Source organism: Muntiacus reevesi, chromosome 2, assembly GCF_963930625.1.
Source record: "Muntiacus reevesi chromosome 2, mMunRee1.1, whole genome shotgun sequence".
NCBI lineage: Eukaryota > Metazoa > Chordata > Mammalia > Artiodactyla > Cervidae > Muntiacus > Muntiacus reevesi.
The window spans coordinates 62,263,048-62,282,469 of record NC_089250.1 but is presented as its reverse complement, the minus strand read 5'-3'; the positions used below and the strand labels follow the sequence as shown (position 1 = coordinate 62,282,469).

The 19,422-nt window shown below is 48.1% G+C and overlaps 1 protein-coding gene across 1 annotated transcript in view; it reads left to right on the top strand.

Annotated features, from left to right (window-relative positions):
* PIGU (phosphatidylinositol glycan anchor biosynthesis class U) overlaps positions 1–19,422 on the top strand; it is an 89,693-nt gene that overhangs the window by 65,353 nt on the left and 4,918 nt on the right. The window contains exons 10-11 of the mRNA XM_065921855.1: positions 1,851–1,975; positions 9,216–9,358. Coding sequence (XP_065777927.1) covers positions 1,851–1,975; positions 9,216–9,358 — 268 coding nt within the window. The remainder of the gene's footprint in view (positions 1–1,850; positions 1,976–9,215; positions 9,359–19,422) is intronic.

Genomic DNA, 19,422 nt, shown 5'->3' with positions numbered 1-19,422 from the left:
TTTTCTTTACTTGTGGCGAGCAGGGCTACACCCCAGTTGCGATGTGCTGGCTTGTCGTTGCAGTGGCCTCTCTTGTTGCGGAGCACAGGCTCTAGGCACACGGGCTTCAGTAGTTGTGGCTAGCAGGCCCAGTAGTTGCGGCTCTCTGACTTTAGAGTGTGGACTCAGTAGTTGGGTCGCACGGGCTTAGGTGCTCCACGGCATGTGGAATCATTTTAAACAAGGGATTGAACCCCTGTCCCCTGTGCTGGCAGGTGGGTTCTTTACCACTGAGCCACCAGGGAAGTCCTCAATGTTGTGTGGGTTTTTAAAAAAAAAAAAAGAAACTTTTTATTTGGTATTGGAGTAGAGCCAATTAACAACTTTGCAATAGTTTCAGGTGAACAGCAAAGGGACTCAGCCATACATTCACCATGTTTTTTGGAATGGTGCAGCTGTTACCAGCTACCTAGAAAGCCCAAACCAATGACTTGGATGAGCCTTAGGAAAATGCTCACTGAGATAGTCAGACCCTTCCTAGAGATGTGAGACTATGTGAGTTTGCAGTCAGAAACTTTGACTCAGAAACTTTTTAGCTGAGTTTCTGAGTCATTTGCCTCCTAGTAGTATTTGGGTGTGTACAAATTTGTCTCCACATCTCAGATTTACATCCATTGAGTGACCTGACCTTTGACCTACAAGGCAAGGATGCCATTAACCTGAAGACACCCTTCTGGGTCCTGTGCAAAAGTAGGCCATGTGCACACTGTTCAGACCTGAGGAGGGTGCACATCTGGCTTCTTCCTGGCAGATTCTCTTCTGCACTCAGTCAGCTCTTGGAGGAGCACTGGAGGCTGAGTTCTGTCTCAGCCTTCCTGATCAGAGCTGTGGTCCTGCTGGGCACTCGGGAGAATAGCACTGGCGGTGCTTAGGTGCTCTGAAGACAAGCCACTCCATCACTTTCGAACTCTCTTATGTTCTCTGAACCTGATTTCCTCATCCACAAAGTACAGCGACAGCATTGCTTCCTTCCAGGTGGGAGGTAGTGAGGAGCATGGATGCAAGAAAAGATGCCTAGCGCAGAACTGAAACAAGTGGAGGCTCAGGAAATGGCAGCCAGTCTTACTAGTTTAAGGTGATTAGAACTCCAGTTCCAGCCCCTCCCTCCCCCATTAAAGTTCATTTTTATTTATTTGACTGCATTAGGTCTTAGTTGCGGCATGCAAACTCTTAGTTGTGGCTTGTGAGATCTAGTTTCCTGACCAGAGGTCAAACCCAGGCCCCCCACATTGGGAGCACAGAGCCTTTGCACTGGACCACCAGAAAAGCCCCCAGTTCCAGCCCTTAAGAGCAGAAAGCCGCATGCAGCCGTTTCAGGAAAGGAGCTCATCACAGCTAGAGATCTGTAGTCCCCACTGACCTTGTTGTCAGAGAAAACAAGCATTGGCCAAGAGGTACTTCCTGTCCGGGTCCAATGTCAGGGGCCTCTGGCAAGGGTGCTGCCTAATTACTCTGACAAGCAGTCATTTAAACCTAGTGATAGAGACCGCTGACTTCATTTGTTTTCCTCCTCTGGGCTCCTGGGGGAAGGCCCGGAGCTGCAGGGGGTGGGGGTTGATGGGAAGTGTCTCTATGGGCTGTCTCTAGTGTGGGCTGGGTTCTTCTCACTACCTGTGTGCATCTTTGGGTCCCTGCAGTTTTTTTGCCCTCCTGCTGGGCCTGGCCCTGTGTTTTGTGGATGGTGGAGCCTGCCCTGCGTAAAGTCCCCTAGAGAGTGTATTTGGGTTTCAGGGCTGGAGTGAGGAGACTCTGGGGTGGGCCTGGTCCCTGACTGACCTCCCCCTCTCTCTCTCTGCCCTGTCTTGCCCCAGGGAGCACCCTATCTTCTTCATGTTCATCCAGATTGCCATCATCGCCATCTTCAAGTCCTACCCGACGGTGGGGGACGTGGCCCTCTACATGGCCTTCTTCCCCGTGTGGAACCATCTCTATAGATGTGAGTACCCCCACCTTGCACCCTCTGGCACAGGTTTGTGTCACCTCGCCCTGGATGAAAACAGCCCGTGGGGGGTGGGGGTGGTTAGGAATGAACAGGCATTTTTTTGGGTACCTGCTGTGCCAGCAGTGACATGAAGCACAATATCTGCCCCTCGGTGCTACACACAAGTGGTAATAATAAAAAAAATTACCAGCATTTATTGAACGATGACTGTGTACCTGGTCGCTGTGGTTCTAAGAATGTTATGTGCATCAGCTCATTTTATCTTCACACTAGACTTTGAGGAAGAGTATCCCCGTTTGCAGATGAGAAAACTAAGGTACAGAAAGATAGAGTTGCTTGTTCAAGGGTGCAAGACTGGTAAGTAGAAGGGCTGGCATTGGCATCCAAATGCCTCCAGCCAGCACTGCCCAGTAGGGCTTTCTGTGATGATACACATGCCCTGTATCTGCCCAGTCCAATAGAGTAGCCACGAGTGTGACTGGGGAGCTGAATTTTTAATCTAATTTAAAGAAGCCACACATGGCTAGTGTCTGTCATGCTGGACAGTGTGGCTCTGAACCATTCATTGGCTTTGAAACATTTTCCCCATGCTGTACCATACACGACAAGCGGGCAACCATAGACTTCCTGCCTACTTTGAAGACCCATTCAAGTTCTTCCTCTGAAGTCAGCCTAGTGCTGATCTAGTTGTTCTTTCTAGCATTTCCTGCTGTTGCCCTCAGTCAGGCTCTGTGTCCTCTGGGTTCTTTGCACTGTTTGTGGGCTCCCTAAGAGTAGCCTCATGACTCACTCACCTCTGTGTCCCCAGCATCCAGGATTACACCTGATGACACACAGAACAACATAACAAATGTTCAAATGTTTGTGGATGGTTTTTTTTTTTTTAATAGTTTTTTTTGGAGTTTAGTTGATTTATAATGTTGTGTTAGTTTCAGGTATGTAGCAAAGTGGATCAATTATATATATACATACATACACTCCTTTTTTGAATTCTTTTCCCATACAGGCTATTAGAGAGCTCCCTGTGCTATACAATAGGTCCTTATTAGTTATCTGTTTTATATATGGTAGTGTTGTGTATATGTCAGTCCCAGTCTCTGTGGATGGGATTTTTGGACTTCCCTAATAAAGAAGCAGTGCCAGTGGCCCAGCACCATCTGATTCTCTAAAACGGGAAGGGAGCTGCAGAAATTTCCTTGCACAACAAGGTGTCAATAAACCTGGGGAGGACAGGCTTCAGAGGAAATGTCTTTGTTGTTGTTTTGGGGCTGCTGAGTATCAACCGGGAAGTGAAACTGACCAGCTGCTAGAAAGAAACCTGTCTATAGAAGTGGGCCTCTGAGCAAAGGTAAACAGGTGAGTGGGCAGGACAAGTAGGGCTGCTCCTCCAGGTGGGGCAGTGACCAGTCGAGCAGATCGGAAGCAGGAAGTAGCATCTTCTGCTCGTGGCATCCTCATTGAACCGATAAGAATCACCCAGTAGAGGGCTGTCAGAGTCAGCCTGGGGCCCCTTGGCAAGTCCCAAAGGCACAGGACATGTGAACATACCCCAGTTTGTGATGGGGTGAGTCTGGGGGACGTTGGTCCTCTTTCCCCTAAGATGGAGTTTCTCTGGCAGTCTCTCCCACAGAGGTTGTCTCCCTCAGGTGAGATCTTTCATCCCATATTGCTAAACAGAGTCTGGAGCCAGACAGTCGTGAGTCTGAATTCTGGCTTTCCCATTACTAGCAAGTAGTTTAACCTTTCTGAGTCTCCCGTTTTTCCATCTGTCAGAGTATCTTTCAGGGGTGTTTGAGATCTGAGAAAGAATAAATGTAAGTAGCCCCACTGTTATTATTAGTAGTATTAATTACACAGGGAGGTCTCCTGCATAGTTTCATGATCAAAGCTTCAGGCTTGATAACCAGAGTCACTCAGAGTCATTGAAATAAACATATTTTTCAAAACTTGAACTATTTTATGCCCTCTGGGGTTATGAGGCACAAAAAACAAGGATGGGGTTTCCGGAAACCTGGATGAGCTAATAAATGCTGTTGCTGGCTCACTGGGCAAGTTGAGCTTGTCTGAAGGGCGCACAGACAGTGTTGGCTGCCAGGAGCAGCTCCTGCAGCAGAGAACGCTCAGACTTGGCGTGTCTGTTTGGGGCAAGACAGCTATGAGTCATTCTGTTTGTCCAGGGCATCTTCAGCCTGGTCGTGTGGACGTGCGAGTGGAGACTTTGTGAGGTCTTTACACCTAGGCTGAATATACTCAGACTTCTCATGTGTTTAAGAATTCAGTTTAGACGAGAGTTACCAGTGTCAGCATGCCTGCTCGCACATTCGCCGTTTTGTTTTCGTGTTCTGCTCAGTGGGGAGGAGAGGCACATGGGCCCTCCCCCGAGTGCAGGTCCCAGATGCTGGGACTCTGCGGAGCTTGGGGCCAGGATGAGTCAGACAGATGCACAAGCACGGTGTTAGGGAACAGCCTGCTGGCAGGGCCTGTGCCAGTCTGCAGTGGTCAAGCTCAAAGAGCCAGTTACCAAAGGGCTGGATTTTGTGTGTGTGTGTGTCCTTCATTTTTCCTTTTTTTGTATTAACTATTATATACAGATAAAGGAATATTGATTTTAAAATATGCACTGATTATTAAAAAAAATACAATAAATTTCCATGTGCCCAGCACCTAGTTTAAGAAAAGAAACAGCACCATGACCTTTAAAGTCCCTAAGTCCTTTCTGTGCCCCTCCCAATGGGACTGGATTCTTCCAGTAGAATTTTATTCTCAATGCCTGAGACTCAGAGGGGGAAAGGAACTTGCATGAAGTTTCAGTTTGTCAGCAATGGAGCCAGAGATCCGAGGAAGTCACCCAGGGAACTTGGTGGGAAATCTGATTCCATCTGGCCCAGCACGGCGGATGAAGGGTCACCTGGTCACCTCTGACATCTCCGAATCGTTGTGGTGCTGGAACAGGCCGTCCTGTGCCCCAGGTCCCTGGCTCCATCTGCTCTGGCGTATAGCTGGAATCCTCAGGCCAGTCAGCCAGCAAGAGTGGGTAGCAGCTCCGCAGTCCTGCAAAGGTCACCACAGGCCAGAAGCCAGTTGGATGTGGTGACAGCTCCTCAGGACACAAGGAAAGCATCGTCACAGCTTTTTGTGATTGCCCCTAGGAGGTGCGTGTGACCCTGTCTCAGTCTCTGCACTTGGTCACCTCCTTGTCACCGGCTCTAAAATACAGAGAGACTGGAGACACGGAGCAAAGACCCACCTGGACTGCCAGACCACAGGAGTTTTATTTTAGGAATACTGTGTATTCTTTTCAGCAAAATAATTACCCGGAAATCAGAAAGAACCACTGAAGGACTCCCCTAGTGATCCACTAGCTAAGAATCCAGCTTCCAGTGCAAGGGACAGAGGTTTGATCCTTGGTATGAGAACTAGGATCCATATACCTCGGGCCTACTGAGCCCAACTAGAGAGAAACCTATTTGCTGCAGTGAAGACCCAATGCAGAAAAATGAATAATTTTTAAAAAAAATTTAAAAAAAAACCTCTGAAAATATTAGGAGTGTTTTGTTTTTTAAAGAAAGAACCATTGAGAAAAGAATGTAAATAGTGATGAAGTGGAGGAATGGTAAATAGACGTGTCCTGGGCTTCCCTTGTGGCTCAGCTGGTAAAGAATCCACCTGCAAGGCTGGACACCTGGGTTCAATCCCTGTGTTGGGAGGATCCCCTGGAGAAGGGAAAGGCTTCCCACTCCAGTATTCTGGCCTGGAGAATTCCATGGACTGTATAGTCCATGGGATCACAAAGAGTCAGACACAACTGAGTGACCGTCACTCACTTCATCTCTTTTCTTGAGGTTGTAACTTTGTTTAATAATAACTCTCAGTGTACACATCTTTCTCCCCAGACTTCTGTTTCTGGGAGCAAGACTGAGGCCTCTGAGAGTTCTCAGAGAGGCTTGAGTCAAGGCTTTCACCTCTCAGCTGTGAAAACCCAGAAGTGTGGAAATTTCAGATCAGAAGAGAGCACCTTGCAAGCCCTCCAAGCCAGTGTTTCCAAATCATGGGATTTCAGGGACCACTAGCATTTCAAAAAAATCCTGGTGACAGAGTTCCCAACTTTTTATTTTACTGAAGGCACGAAAACAGTCAACTACTGGCCATTTGTCCCGATTTTATAAAAGAAAGGACTTTCTAACAACAGCAGCCAGCAGCAAGACACCTGTGATTACTCAATAAAGAATGAAGCTTAAGTTGAAAACCTTCAGCTCTAACAAGATCTCTGAACTACCTTGGCCTGGTTATTCTCACTGTGACACTGACCAGCGGAGTCTCTGCTGCAGACCAGCATGGGCCTCTTACTGGGCAAAGGTCTGCCACTGTGACCCAGTGGTTCACAGCTTTGGCTGCATATTGGAATCACCAGGGATGCTTTTAGAAACCAATATGGATGCCTGGGCCCCACCCCTATGGACTGATTCACGTAGTGTGGGTGGGGCTCCCCAGATGAGTTCATTTTACAACCGGAATTGAGAACCTTGACTGTAATCCAGTCCCCTTTCCAACACCTGAACCCCCAGTATAGCATTTCAGCCAAGTCGTTGTACAGCTGAGATAAGAGGCCTTAAGGTTCAAGAGTTTTCCCCATCTCTTAAATATCTCTGAACTCTGACTTTGGAGAAGGGATTTCCTGAAGGTCAGGATCAGAGAGGGGAGGGGAACCTCTATTGACTGAGTGCCTGCTGAGAATCAGACCTAAGCTTTTATTAATCGCTCAGGTTTTTTTTAAAGTAGTCTTCTAATTAATTAATTTTAAATGATATTATTTTATTTAAAAATACAATAAAATATAAAGAAACAAAAATAGTATATATAATCCTACTGTCAGACATCCCCTGTTGAATTAAGAAGAGGGAAAAAAAATCACAATGGTAGGTCAGTGGCCCCCAACCTTTTTGGCACTAGGGACTGGTTTCATGGAAAACAAGTTTTCCATAGATGGGGTGGGGAGAGATGGTTTGGGTTATATAATATAATATAGAATATATATATTATAAATATATATAATATATATTATATATGTAATATAGAATATATAAATTACATATTATAGAAGTATATGTTATATATAATTTCCATAGATGGGGTGGGGAGAGATGGTTTGGGTTATATAATATAGAATATATATATTATAAATATATATAATATAATATATATTATATATGTAATATATAATATATAAATTACATATTATATAACTATATGTTATATATAATTTCCATAGATGGGGTGGGGAGAGATGGTTTGGGTTATATAATATAGAATATATATATATTATAAATATATATAATATATAAATATATATAATATATATGTAATATAGAATATATAAATTACATATTATATAAATATATGATATATAATTATATATTGTATATAATAATGCATTACATTATTGTGCACTTCATTTCTATTATATCAGCTCCACCTCAGCTTATCAGGCATTAGATCCCAGAGTCTGGAGACCCCTGTGTTAGGCAGAAAAACGCCCCCTCCTTGCTCCCGACAAATGTCACCTCATCATCCCCAGAACCTGTGACTAGATCACCTTACATGACAGATGGCCTTCAGATGGGGAGAGTATCCTAAATTATCCATGTGGGCCCAGTGTAATCTCAAGTGCCCTTAAGAGCATAAGTAGAGGCAGGAGGGTTCATGGGCAGTCTCTACATACCACTCAGCTTTGCTGTGAACCTAAAACTGCTCTAAAAACTAAAGTCCGTTAAATGTGCTCGCTTTGACAGCACATATATTAAAAACTAAAGTCCGTTAAAAAAAAAAAGTGGAAGAGGGAGGCAGAAGAGGAGGCCATAATGATACGACATGAGAAGGACTCAATCCGACATTGCTGGTTGAAAATGGGAGTCCTGAGCCAGAAGTGCCCGCAGCCTCCCGGTGCTGCAAAGGCTAGCAAGTGGATTCTCCCCCAGAGCCACCAGAGCCTGTGGACTTCCGTCCTCCCAGACTGTAAGACAATGCATTATATTGTTTAAGCCACTAAGTTTGTGATCATTTGTTACCATGGCAATAGAAACACACAGTAATACATCCTTGCTAGCTTCTCCACAACTTGTTTAATTCATGGAACACTCCATGAAGTAGGCATTTTAGCCCTATTTTAGAGATGGGGAAGCTGAAATTCTGAGAAACTTGCTGGAAGAGCAAGAATTTTTTTTTAAGTTATTTATTTGGCTTCATCGGGTCTCACTGCAGCTTGCCAGATCTTCATGCAGTGCATGGGGGGCTTCTAAAAGCAGTGTGAGGGCTTGGTTGCTCTGTGGCATGTGGGATCCTAGTTCCCCAGCCGTGGAGTGAACCCGAATTCCCTGTATTGCAGGGCATATTCTTAACCACTGGACCACCAGGAAAGTCCCTAGGAATTTTAACCAAGGTCTCTCTGAGGTCTGTGCTCCACTATCAGGCTGCCTTTCCCCCAGTGGAACTCTGCCTGCCGGCCTGCCCACAGACCACTCTGTGTAGCCGGTCCTCCCAGGGGCTTCGGGGGAGCTTCTCCCTGGTGGGATTCTACGTTCCCTCAGGGAGTGGGGGGATCATGGTAAAGAGGGAGGGTAGAAAAAAGAGATCATCTAAGGAAGAGTGAGGGACATTTGAAAAGCAAGGAAGGAGACCTAAGATATGAACTGCGGAGAATGGAAAATGTGTTTCCTAAGACCTGAGCTGTGGCATCCTAGAGACACTGAGGGGTTCGTGCTGCCATTCGTATCTATGATCCACAGAGGTCAGAAAGCACTCTGCTTGGGGCCAGGAGAGGAGTTACTCATGGACACCCTGGGATTGGGGGTTTAAGGGCAGTGTCTTGCTGAAGTTCCCCCGCCCCTTGCAGTGCCCAGAGGCATTCACGGCATTACTGACTGTAGCCAGCTGAGCCCAGAGTCGGAGGTAGAGTCCAAGCTAGTACCTCCCACCAGCTTTGGGTGGAAGGAGCCATTGCCAAGGGTCTGAGGTTGCGTCTTGTGTGTGTGTCTGAGTGTGTGTGTGTGTGTGTGTGTGTGTGTGTGTGTTGGGGTGGGGAAGCAGAGGTGTTCTGCCTTTGAGCTCCACCAAGCTTTTCCTGGGCCTCTCTGTGCTGCGGGGCCATCACCACAAGGGACCCAGAGAGAGTCAGCGCCAGGCTAACAGTAACCATGTGTCTTTGTAGTCCTGCTAATGGTGACCATCTCCTTTGCAGTTCTGCGAAACATATTTGTCCTCGCCTGCATCATCATCATCTGCTCTCTGCTCTTCCCTGTCCTGTGGCATCTCTGGATTTATGCAGGAAGTGCCAACTCCAATTTCTTTTATGCCATCACACTGACCTTCAACATTGGGCAGGTAAGAGTCAAGGACAGCCCAGCGACAGGGATTCATTTAGCAACCTCAAACTTTCCACCTGGGCCCTGGGTTCTGCCAGCAGGTGTTTGGATGTGAATGAGGGGCACTTCTTCCCCTCAAGTAGCTTGAGGGTCTGTAGAGAAGGTAGGGCAGTAAGAGCCGTGGGGGAAACTGAACTTGGCTAACGTATATTGCATTGAATTCTCGCAGCAAGCCTGTGAGACTGTGATCCCTACTTTACAAATGGGAACCAAGGCTCACAGAGGTTGTCGATTGCCCAGGGTCATTGGAGGAGCCAAGAACCAAGTTTGGGGAAGGCTTGGTGTATTTCTGATCCTGCTCACAGCACCAGTTGTCTCGCTGTATCTCACTGTGCGCACTATTCGTTGAACCCAGGGTAGGCAAGGCGCATGCTAAGAGGCTGGAAGAAGATGCGAGGAGCTGTAGGAACTGCAGACACATTTATTCTCTTCTGGCTGGTGCAGAAGATGCAGCAGCAGCCATAACATCACATAACCCAGTGGCTTTCCAGGTGGAGCTTATATGTACTTACAGAACAGAAGTAGCCTATGGCCACACTAGTACCTCGTGATGCACACGAGCAGGGCTCTAAGTGATCTCAGCTGTTACATCATCATTATTCACAAAACGTGGGGCAAGAGCGAGAGACCGTGGGGTGAGAGAGCCTGATCACACCATCTTGGCTGGTTTGCTTCTTCCCCTACACTTTGCTTTCCATGACTTCCTGGACTGCGGCCCCCAGAGTGAGAGCAGTTTGTGAAAGTGGGGAGGGGAGACTTTGCGGACTTTGGAGCAGCGGGAGCAAAGGCAGAGTCCTTAGGAGAGAAGTAATTTAGCCAGAGAGGAGGCCGAGAGACATCCTAAAATGAGAAAGACCAGCATGGAACTCTGACCTTCCTCCAACCTGGGGACAGCCTCTCCCTTGGAGCCGTGGAACGTTGGTTCTCTGCATCAGAATCATTGCAGGAAGCTTGTTAAAAAACGCAGATTCCTTGTTAAGGTGTTTTTAAGTCCTGTGGTTATGTTACAGCTGTAACAGTTACATGGCTTTGATTTTTTTTTAAAGCAGATTCCCTGATCCCACTCCCAGAGGTATTGATTGGATTTTTTTTTTTTTTTTAATCTTTATTTGGCTGCACTGGGATCTTTAGTTGTGGCACTCAGGATCTAGTTCCCTGATCAGGGATCAAACCTAGGCCCCTTGCATTGGAGTCTTAGCCACCAGACTGCGAGGGAAGTCCTTGGATTTTGTATTTTTAACAAGTTCTCCAATGATTCTGTTGCAGGTTGTCTAGCACACTTCTCTGAGGGCCCCTCGTTCACCATGCTGTGTTCCCTCAGGTCAGCTGTGTCCTAATTGTCGAGGTCTTACGAGAATCACTTGTGCTGTTCACCGTTTCAATTGCCATTGGCACAGCCTCGCATTTCCTGTGCATAATGGACTAATGGGAAGCACAGCTCGATAGAGAGACCAGTGATGCCAGTGAATAATCCCCACGGAGACTTTTTGCCTCTAAGGTTAGCTGCTGGGAAAGAAGAAGGGAGTTAGGGCTCTTGCAATGAGTGATGGGTCTGGTATTTCCTGCATGGACGTTTTTGGACAACTCATATCCAGCCTGACTATTTATCTTAGTTTGTGCACTGCAGGAAGAGAGATGGAGAGCTCTGTAGACTGGATGGGAGCAAGCCAGGGGATCTGTTCTGCCTGTCACACACGCAGGTTACTGGTGGTGGATACTCAGCACCTCCTGCCTCTGTCCATGCAAGCAGAAATCTGCAGGCTGCAAACTTCTTGAAGTACTTTGAAGAAATCCAAAAAGTTGTTCTGGCTCTTCTGTCTTGCTAAAATCCCCTTCCTTTTCCTTTGAAAGTGATGACTGGCATAGGGCCTGCCCTGGGCCTCTGGGGGGCTTGGCAAGCTCCACTGAAATAGTCCACAGCTTGTTGTCAGGTCGTCAGGTCACTGTGGGTCAGGAAACAGTTGCAGTGGTTATGAAGTATCCATGGAACTTTCCAGATAACAGCTTTCTGTCCTGTGGCTGTCTTAATGAGAAAACGATGTCTGAAAATGGTATGGGAAATGTCTACAAGTCGTCAGGTGCCACAAAGCCAGGAGAAACTGAATTGTTGGAAAAAGGAAAAAGTGGTTAGAGGTAGGAACCAAGGCCAATTGGATGGAGAGTGTTCGAAGCTGAGCTACAGAGAAACACTAGATTGATCTCTTGGCACTGAACTTTATCTTAAAAAAAAAAAACCTCTTTAAAATGCATTTTTAATCATATGAGTGAATTCATTACTGCCGGGGAAAAGACAACAAAATAGAAGCATATGAGATGTAAAGTAAAGCCTGCATCTCTTCTTGCCCTGTGGCAGATGTGATTGTTAGAATCAGTTTGGTGTGTGTCTTTGCAGGCTTCCTCTGTATGTTAACATACAGCTGTAAGTCTACATGCAAACATAAATACATCCCACGCTGAGTACTGTTCTTTAACTGGCTGTTTTTCCACATAATAATTTTTTGTTGAGATCACTTTTTTTTTTTTTTTAAACGGCTCTGTGATACACATTCTGTGGCAGGATGTCCTATGATTTCTGTGACTGGTAGGCCACTACTGATGGACATTGACGTTGCTTCTGTTGATTCGGTGTTATAAATGGAAGAACCCTGCGTATTTCCTCACATACTCTTGCGCACACATGCCAGTATTTTCTAGGATAGATTCCAGGTGATGGGATTTACTGGGTCAGAGGGCGTAAGCATTGTATGTTTTGGCAGATTTTGCCAAGTTGCCCTTCAGACAGGTCATGCCAACCTCCAGACCTCCTGGCAGTGGGCCAGGTGTCTGGAAGCTGGCCGTTTGTTCAGGCATCCAGCATGCCTGTTTCGTCGACCTCCTTGGTCTGGGTTCTGAGCCAGAGCCAGTTCTGTTGGGTCAAATGCTTCCTGGGACTGCTGGCTTCGGGCTTTGTTGTTGCTCCCATCGCTGGATCACTCAAGGGGCGTGTCAGAGGGGGCACTTACTCACCAAAGCAGTCCTTAGAGTCACATTCTTGTCCCAGAGCACAAACTTAGCTACAAGAGCGCTCGTTGTGAAGGTCTGCTTCCCCTGCCCTCCAGCCTGTTGGGAGCTGCAAAGTGCAAATGGACATTTAGAAGTTCGTAGTAGTTAAATGTCAGCTCCCCAGAGAGATCTTCTGTGAGGTTTCCCTGCCCCACAGTCTCTGTCTTGGCATTCTATGTGTTTTCTTCATAGCACTCACCCAGTTTATAACTCTGCATAATTTACCTGCTTCTCCCTCTGCCCCCCCTGCCAGCCTGTGAGCTTCACACAGGCAGAAATCCACCTCCTACCTACTGCAGGGTCCCCAGCCACCCTGTCAGTGCTTGGCACAGGGCAGTTGTTTAGCAGATATTTGTGGAATGACTGAATGAACCAAAGAGAGCCAGGGAGAACATCATGTGATTAATGGCCAAATGTGCAGAGTATAACCACTGTAGGAATCCAAAGAGAGCAACTTTCCTGTTGAGTGGTCAGGGAAAGCCTTAGGGGACAAGAGTAGGGGCTGGGCCTTCCAGACTCAGAAGGAAGGGGAGGTGGGCAGAGTGGGGGCCAGGTCACCCCCACTGGCTAAGGTCAAGGGGTGGCAGCTCTGTCCCACTCCTGCCAGATCCTGGTATCCATGGCCAATGAAGCCCCTTCGTGTCATCCATAGCCCTAGCCAGTGCAGCCTCCGTCTGACCTACAGTTAGTGCTTCTGGTGAGCTGTGTGGCATTCGGAGGGTGTCCTCAGTCCCTCAGCCTGCTCTTCCCAGCTTTTCTACCTGCAGTAGTTCCTGATAGTCACCTGGTCTTTATTCTCCCCTCTCTGGGCAAGACAGAGCAAAGCTGTCCTAGGAACCACATGAGTATGGATTTTCAGCAGGTGTCCGGCCCATCATTGCTGAGTTTGGAGCTGAATGTAGAGCGCATCTCAGCCTGAAGATTTTAAATCCTGTTCTAATTGAGTTGGTCAGTTCCATGTTTCATAATAGAACAAATCATCAGTAATTATTTATGATACTGGCAGGTAAACTAGTGACTTAGGCCGCATCCTTTCCTCAGGGCCATGAAGTGTTTTTTAGCCTGTGGCACAGATCATTTGCTGATTATTATTGTACCTGAGAGTCAGTAACCAGGAAATGACAACAGGAAACCATCCATAGGTACATAAGAGATGTGTCTGTGTCTTACACGTACACGTGTCAGAGAAGAAGGAGAGATTAGATGGATAGATTGACTGAGGTCCCCCCACTCTGCCACTGTATGACCTTCAGCAAGTGACCTGCCAGTTGCAGGTGATGACCTCACCTCTGGTGGGGCAGGGTGAGAGGATTTGTATGTTGACACATGTTGACATGGGAGCTAGGATGAGTAAGGTGCTCTTCAAATACCCAGAGCAAATTCCTAAGGAAGCACTCAGACCTAGAGACCAAGGGAAAGAGAGCAATCTGCTTTCTCTCTCTTTTTTTTTAAAAAAAACCCTTTTTTCCTGCAGTTCAGAGACCAGCAGAAGGATAATGTTGTCATCTAGGATTTGTTGTTTAGTCGCTTTAGCTGTGTTCGACTCTTTTGTGACCCCACAGACTAGCCCACCAGGCTTCTCTACCCATGGGATTTCCCAGGCAAGAGTGGAGTGGATTGCCATTTCCTTCTGCACAGGATCTTCCTGACCCAGGGATCAAACCCGAGTCTTCTGCATTGGCAGGCGGATTCTTTACCGCTGAGCCAGATTACATGTAAACAAAAAGGAATGTTTAAATATAGCTGTTTTAAGAGGAAGGTAAGGTGTCCCACTTGCCCTAATTCGACTTAAAAACAGGTAACATAAGGAAATCTTCCCCTAGAGTTATGATTAATAGTGGCTCATGTTGAAAGAGCTCTTACTGGGGAGCAAGCCCAAGTGATCCCTTTAATCTTCTGGATCACGTGCTTGTCCAGCCTCCTGGACCTTTCCCTGTGTGTTGACATGACCTCATCTGCTCATGGAGGAGTTTTATTTGTGTGTGTGTTTTATTGTTGGCAGCATGATGAAAGTATGACTTTTTTTTTTTCTTTTTAATGAAACATCTCCATGATCTTTCCTTTTTCACACATGTGGAAGCTCATTCAGTCCTGTGTGTCCTTCTGGGGAAGGGAATCTGCCTTCCCCAGTGAGAAAAAGTGTGGGGATGGGTTGTGCAGATCGCTAGTGGTCCAGGGATGTGGCACCTGCGTTTGTGGACAGATGGGGGACTGTCGGGTTCTTTCTTGTGGTTGTATGTGGCCCCTGCTGCAAGATCTGCTCCTCCTGACATGAGGTGCCAGTGACCCAGGCTGGGGCCCTCGTCCTTGTCCAGCTTTATGTGCATGGGTGCTCTCTTTCCTCAGCTGGTGGCATTTTGTCAACGTCTTAGCTCATTCTTTTGTCCCTCCCATCCTCAGACCTAACACTCAGCATCCCAGATTTGTCTTTCATGGGCCCTTTCCTCTTCCCTCTCTTACCCACACAACCAGAGTGACAGAAAAAGCCCGGACTGAGCATGGGGGGTCAAGGCCAACAGGAGCTCCACAGTGCCTCCCAGCCCCCTCCCTGCCCAGCTCGCTGGCCCTGGCAAGTCACATAACTTCGTGCCTAGTCGGTTGATTTGTAAATATTAACTAGGTGCCAGGCACTCTGCTAGGGGTATGTGAGACACAGCCCTGCTTCCCAGAAGCTCTGCTGTCTGTGGGAGAGAAAGAAAAGGAAATGGGTGGGGCCAGGGCTGGGTGACTGTGCTGTGAATAGGGTAGACGGGGCCTGGGGACCTCAGAGCTGGTGGTTAAGGACGCTTCTTCAGGGAGGATGCCTCTAAGTGGAGTCCTGCAGGACGTGCTAGGTTCAAACCAGATTCTGGGCGGTGAGGCCTGGGGTGAGAGCCCATGAGGGAGCTGGTGTGGAATGCAGTTCTGTAGGACCAGCACGTGCCACCTGATAGGGAATGAGGCCATTTCAAGACAGCCGTGGTCAGAGCCACAAGTCATGCTGAGGGCCAGGTTGAGCTGTTGGCCTGAAGTGAAGACAACTGAAACCAGACTCGTGCTCTAAAACCTCCCTTTGCCAGGAAGGGAAGAGATCAGGGGTGTGAACTGGAATCTGGAGCACAGGAAGCTGGCTATTGAGACCTGGAGAGAGCAACTGGTAGCCTCAGTGTCCCCAGCCTGGAAGGGGGTCATGAGTGGAGAATATGGAAGAGTGGGGAAACCTTGGATGAATTGGAAAGTGCCACCTAAATGATAACTGCCTTCCTAACCAGCTGTAATCTACCTTTGTGACCTTCACAACGCTGAGGCTGAGATCCAGTGATTTCCCTACTGTTTTGCATCTTTAGAACTTTAGAGGGTGGGGCCATTTCTCCACCATCTCCTCCCATGCCTGTCCATTCAGGCCTGAGTTGGTGGGTCACACCTAAGCCCCATGCAGCTCCACAAGTCGGCCCTCGACTCCTCTTGCTCCCCGTTTCCTAGATCCCAGGCAGCAAGGGTGGGGGCTGAGGCCTTGTGATTGCTGGTGATGACGGCCACGGGAGTTCCCCTAGTCGTGGCTGTCCGGTGTTGGCATCCCAAACACAAGTGAGACCTGGGCAACCGGGTCATGCTCGGGGTGACAGCATCTGCCTCTCCAGGACACTGCAGCCCAGGGCTGTTGGCCTGGCTGCGATCCTGAGCCCCATGGCTTCTAGACGCGCTGCCTTAATTGCTGACTCTGATGTCTCATGCTCATTTTGTCTTTTCTCAAGAAACTGTCTCCTTGGCTCAGTGACACAGTTGTGAACTGGGAGCACAGCTCTGGGCCTAGTGGATATGACGCGTGAGCAGGGCCACAGCAGGACCCAGCATGTGTGGGTGCAGACCCCTGAGAAGGGTTGTGAGGGCCAGGATGGACTAGAGTTTGGGCCTCAGACCGGCAGGATAGACACTGCAGCCCCAGTGTGTCACTTACTCCCCCGTGATCCCGGGCAAGACCCTTAACTTCTGAGTCTGCTCATCTCTGAGGCTTATAAGCCCTGCCCCAGGGTATTGTGACAGTTCCTGAGTGTGTGTATTAGTTGATCAGTCGTGTCCGATTCTTGCAACCCCATAGACCCCATAGAGCCAGGCTCCCCTGCCCATGGGATTTCCCAGCAAGGATACTGGAGTGGGTTGCCATTTCCTCTTCCAGGGGATCTTCCTGACCCAGGAATTAAACCCGCATCCCCTGTGTCTCCTGCATTGCAGGCAGGTTCTCTACCTGCTGAGCCACTGATGTGCTTATTGTTAAAGGACCCAGCCCAGGGCAGATACTCGGGTATTGGTTTCCTGATCTCTCCTCACTCCCACCCTGTAGTGGAGCGTGTTCTGACCATTTCATACCACTTCTGATCTATCCACTCTGTCCTCAGCGACCTTTTATAAGCTGCCCCATTAAATCTTCATCTTCTGGGAATTCCCTGGTGGTCCAGTGGTTAGGACTTGGTGTGTTCACTGCCAGGGCCTGGGTTCGATCCCTGGTCAGGAAACTAATATCCTACAAGCCACTCAGCACGACTGTCTGTCTGTATCTTCATCATGACCCAGAGCTGCCAGTGAGAGGAATGTGGTCTGACTGAACCCTCACAGGGGCAGTGCCAAGGGACCGGGCTCAACAAACTGCTCCCAGGATGCCAGCCACATACTGGGTCTGGGGTCCTAGAGCTGGAGCAGATGCCACCCTGTTTTGGGGGGAGGCAATGGGAAGTGACTTCACTTCAGGGGTCGAGTAACTGAGCGTGGGGGTTGGGGGAAGACTCTGGGGGTGGGAGATGGAGACGTTGCCTCTCCAGGGATGAGAAGGAGCCCTTTGGGGGAAAGATCACCCTAGCCCAGGGGCGGGGTGTGCGCAGGAGGCACCAAGGTGTGGCCCTAGCTGTGTTCAGGGCTTCGGGGACATGCAGGTGTGGCGCGGGGAGAGGGGGGCACTGGAGGCTTCTGAGCGGGCAAGTGAGGGGCTCTCGTGGGGGTGGGGTGTGTATGCGAGAGAGTCTGAGTGAGTGTGTGTGTGTGTGAGTGTGTGACCCCTCAGGGGCCAGGAGGATGAGGGGAGCCTTCGAGCTGAGTTGGAATTCTGAGGGAAATTGGTGGCACCTGGTGGTTGATGGCAAACGAGGCCAAGGGGCTCAGCTGTGGTCGCTGAGGGGGCTATAACAGGCTGCTCCATTAGAGCAGAGCGGCTCCAGCAGCGTGGGTCAGTGTGTGGTGTCTGATCCCCGATGGTCTGGGTTCGGGGCCTGCCTCTGACACTTGCTGCTTGTACGACTTTGGCCAAGTTACTTGAAGAACCTTTTGTTTCTTTGTTCTAAGATGGGATAATTAAAATGTACCTACCATGAAGGTTTATTGCAAGAAGTAACTTTTAACACACGTGAAGTGCTTAAATTAATGCCTGAGTAGTATCAGCGTTTTTATTAATAAGAATAAAATATTGCAATGGACAGCGTTATCAGCACTAGGTGTTTTTCTCCTCGCTCAGACACTGACCTCTGCAGTTCTAACCACTAACTACCTTAGAAAGCCTTCAGGCCTTCAGTTCCTACATGGTGTAATTCTCACTTTCAGGTAATGAACTGGAAATTCTGCAGCTCGGTTTTTGGGGGGTTTTGTGGCCGTGCTGCTCGGCTTGTGGGATCTCAGTTCCCCTGACCAGGTGTTGAACCCAGGCCACCACTAGGTCACCAGGGAACTACCCACAACCAGGTTTTCATACGCCATAAAAACATTTTTCACTTTTGTTTTCAAATTAAAGCCATTAAAAGATTAGAAAAAAAAATGGGTTGTTCTTCAGGTCTTTGGCAGCCCCGAGGGACAGAGCAGGGACCAGGGGGGCCACCATTGTAAGGAATAAACTAGAGTTTATCGTTCATTTTACATACGTGAACAGTGCCGCGTAGGGAGGTGGGGAGTGACTCACACAGGGTCACACAGCCACCGACTTGGCCAGGCTCCTCTCCCAACTTGCCCTGCTCAGATGGGGCAAAGGGGTGCTGGGTCTGCAGATACGGTGTTGGCTGAATCCCAGGGCCTCAGGGAAATCCCTTCTCCTCAGCCCACATGGAAAGCCTTGAGGTCAGACGAGGCTTTCTCAGCCAGCCTATGACAGCTGGGGGCTTCCCTAGAGAGCGCAGAGCCTCCAGGCCAGTGTGTCCCCAACATGCCCTCACCCTGGGGGCAGGGTAGGGCACCCACTCGGGACTAGTGACCTTCGATTCCAGAAAACCAAGCCAACACGCAGGACTCTGTCCCTCACACCACCCTCCCCTGATGCTTTATTATGAAAAGTTTCACACATACAAGCAAAGTTGAAAGATTAACCTTGAACACCTGTATACCTACCACCTGGACTTCACCATTACCATTTTCCTATACTTGGGTGATCACAAATGATCCATTTCTCAATCCATCTATTTCTGTAATGTATTCAAAGTGAAATACAGACATCAGTACATTTCCTGCCAAGTATTTCAGCATGTGTGTCGTTAACCAGAGCTCAAAACTTATTTGTATTTTTCTTATGTGAAATTTACATATAATGAAAAACACAAATCTTTTTAAAAATTTTTATTGACATATAGTTGATTTACAATATTGTGTTAATTTCTGCTGTACAGCAAAGTGATTCAGTTATATACATTTTTTTTCTCCCTTGGCTGCTATGTGGCATGCGGAATCTTAGTTCCCTGACCAGGGATCGAACCCGTGCCCCTGCAGTGGAAGCGTGGAGTCTCAGCTGCTGGACCACCAAAGAAGTCCCTATCTTTCTTAATGTTCTTTTCCATTGTGGCTTATCACAGGATATTGAATGTAGCTCCCTGTGCTGTGTAGTAAGACCTTGTCATTCCATTCTATATATAACAGTTTGCTTCTGCTAGCCCCAAACTCCCACTCAGTCCCTCCCCCACCACCCTCTTGCCAGCTGCAAGTCTGTTCTCTATGTGTGTGTCTGTTTCTGTTTTGTAGAGAAGTCCATGTGTG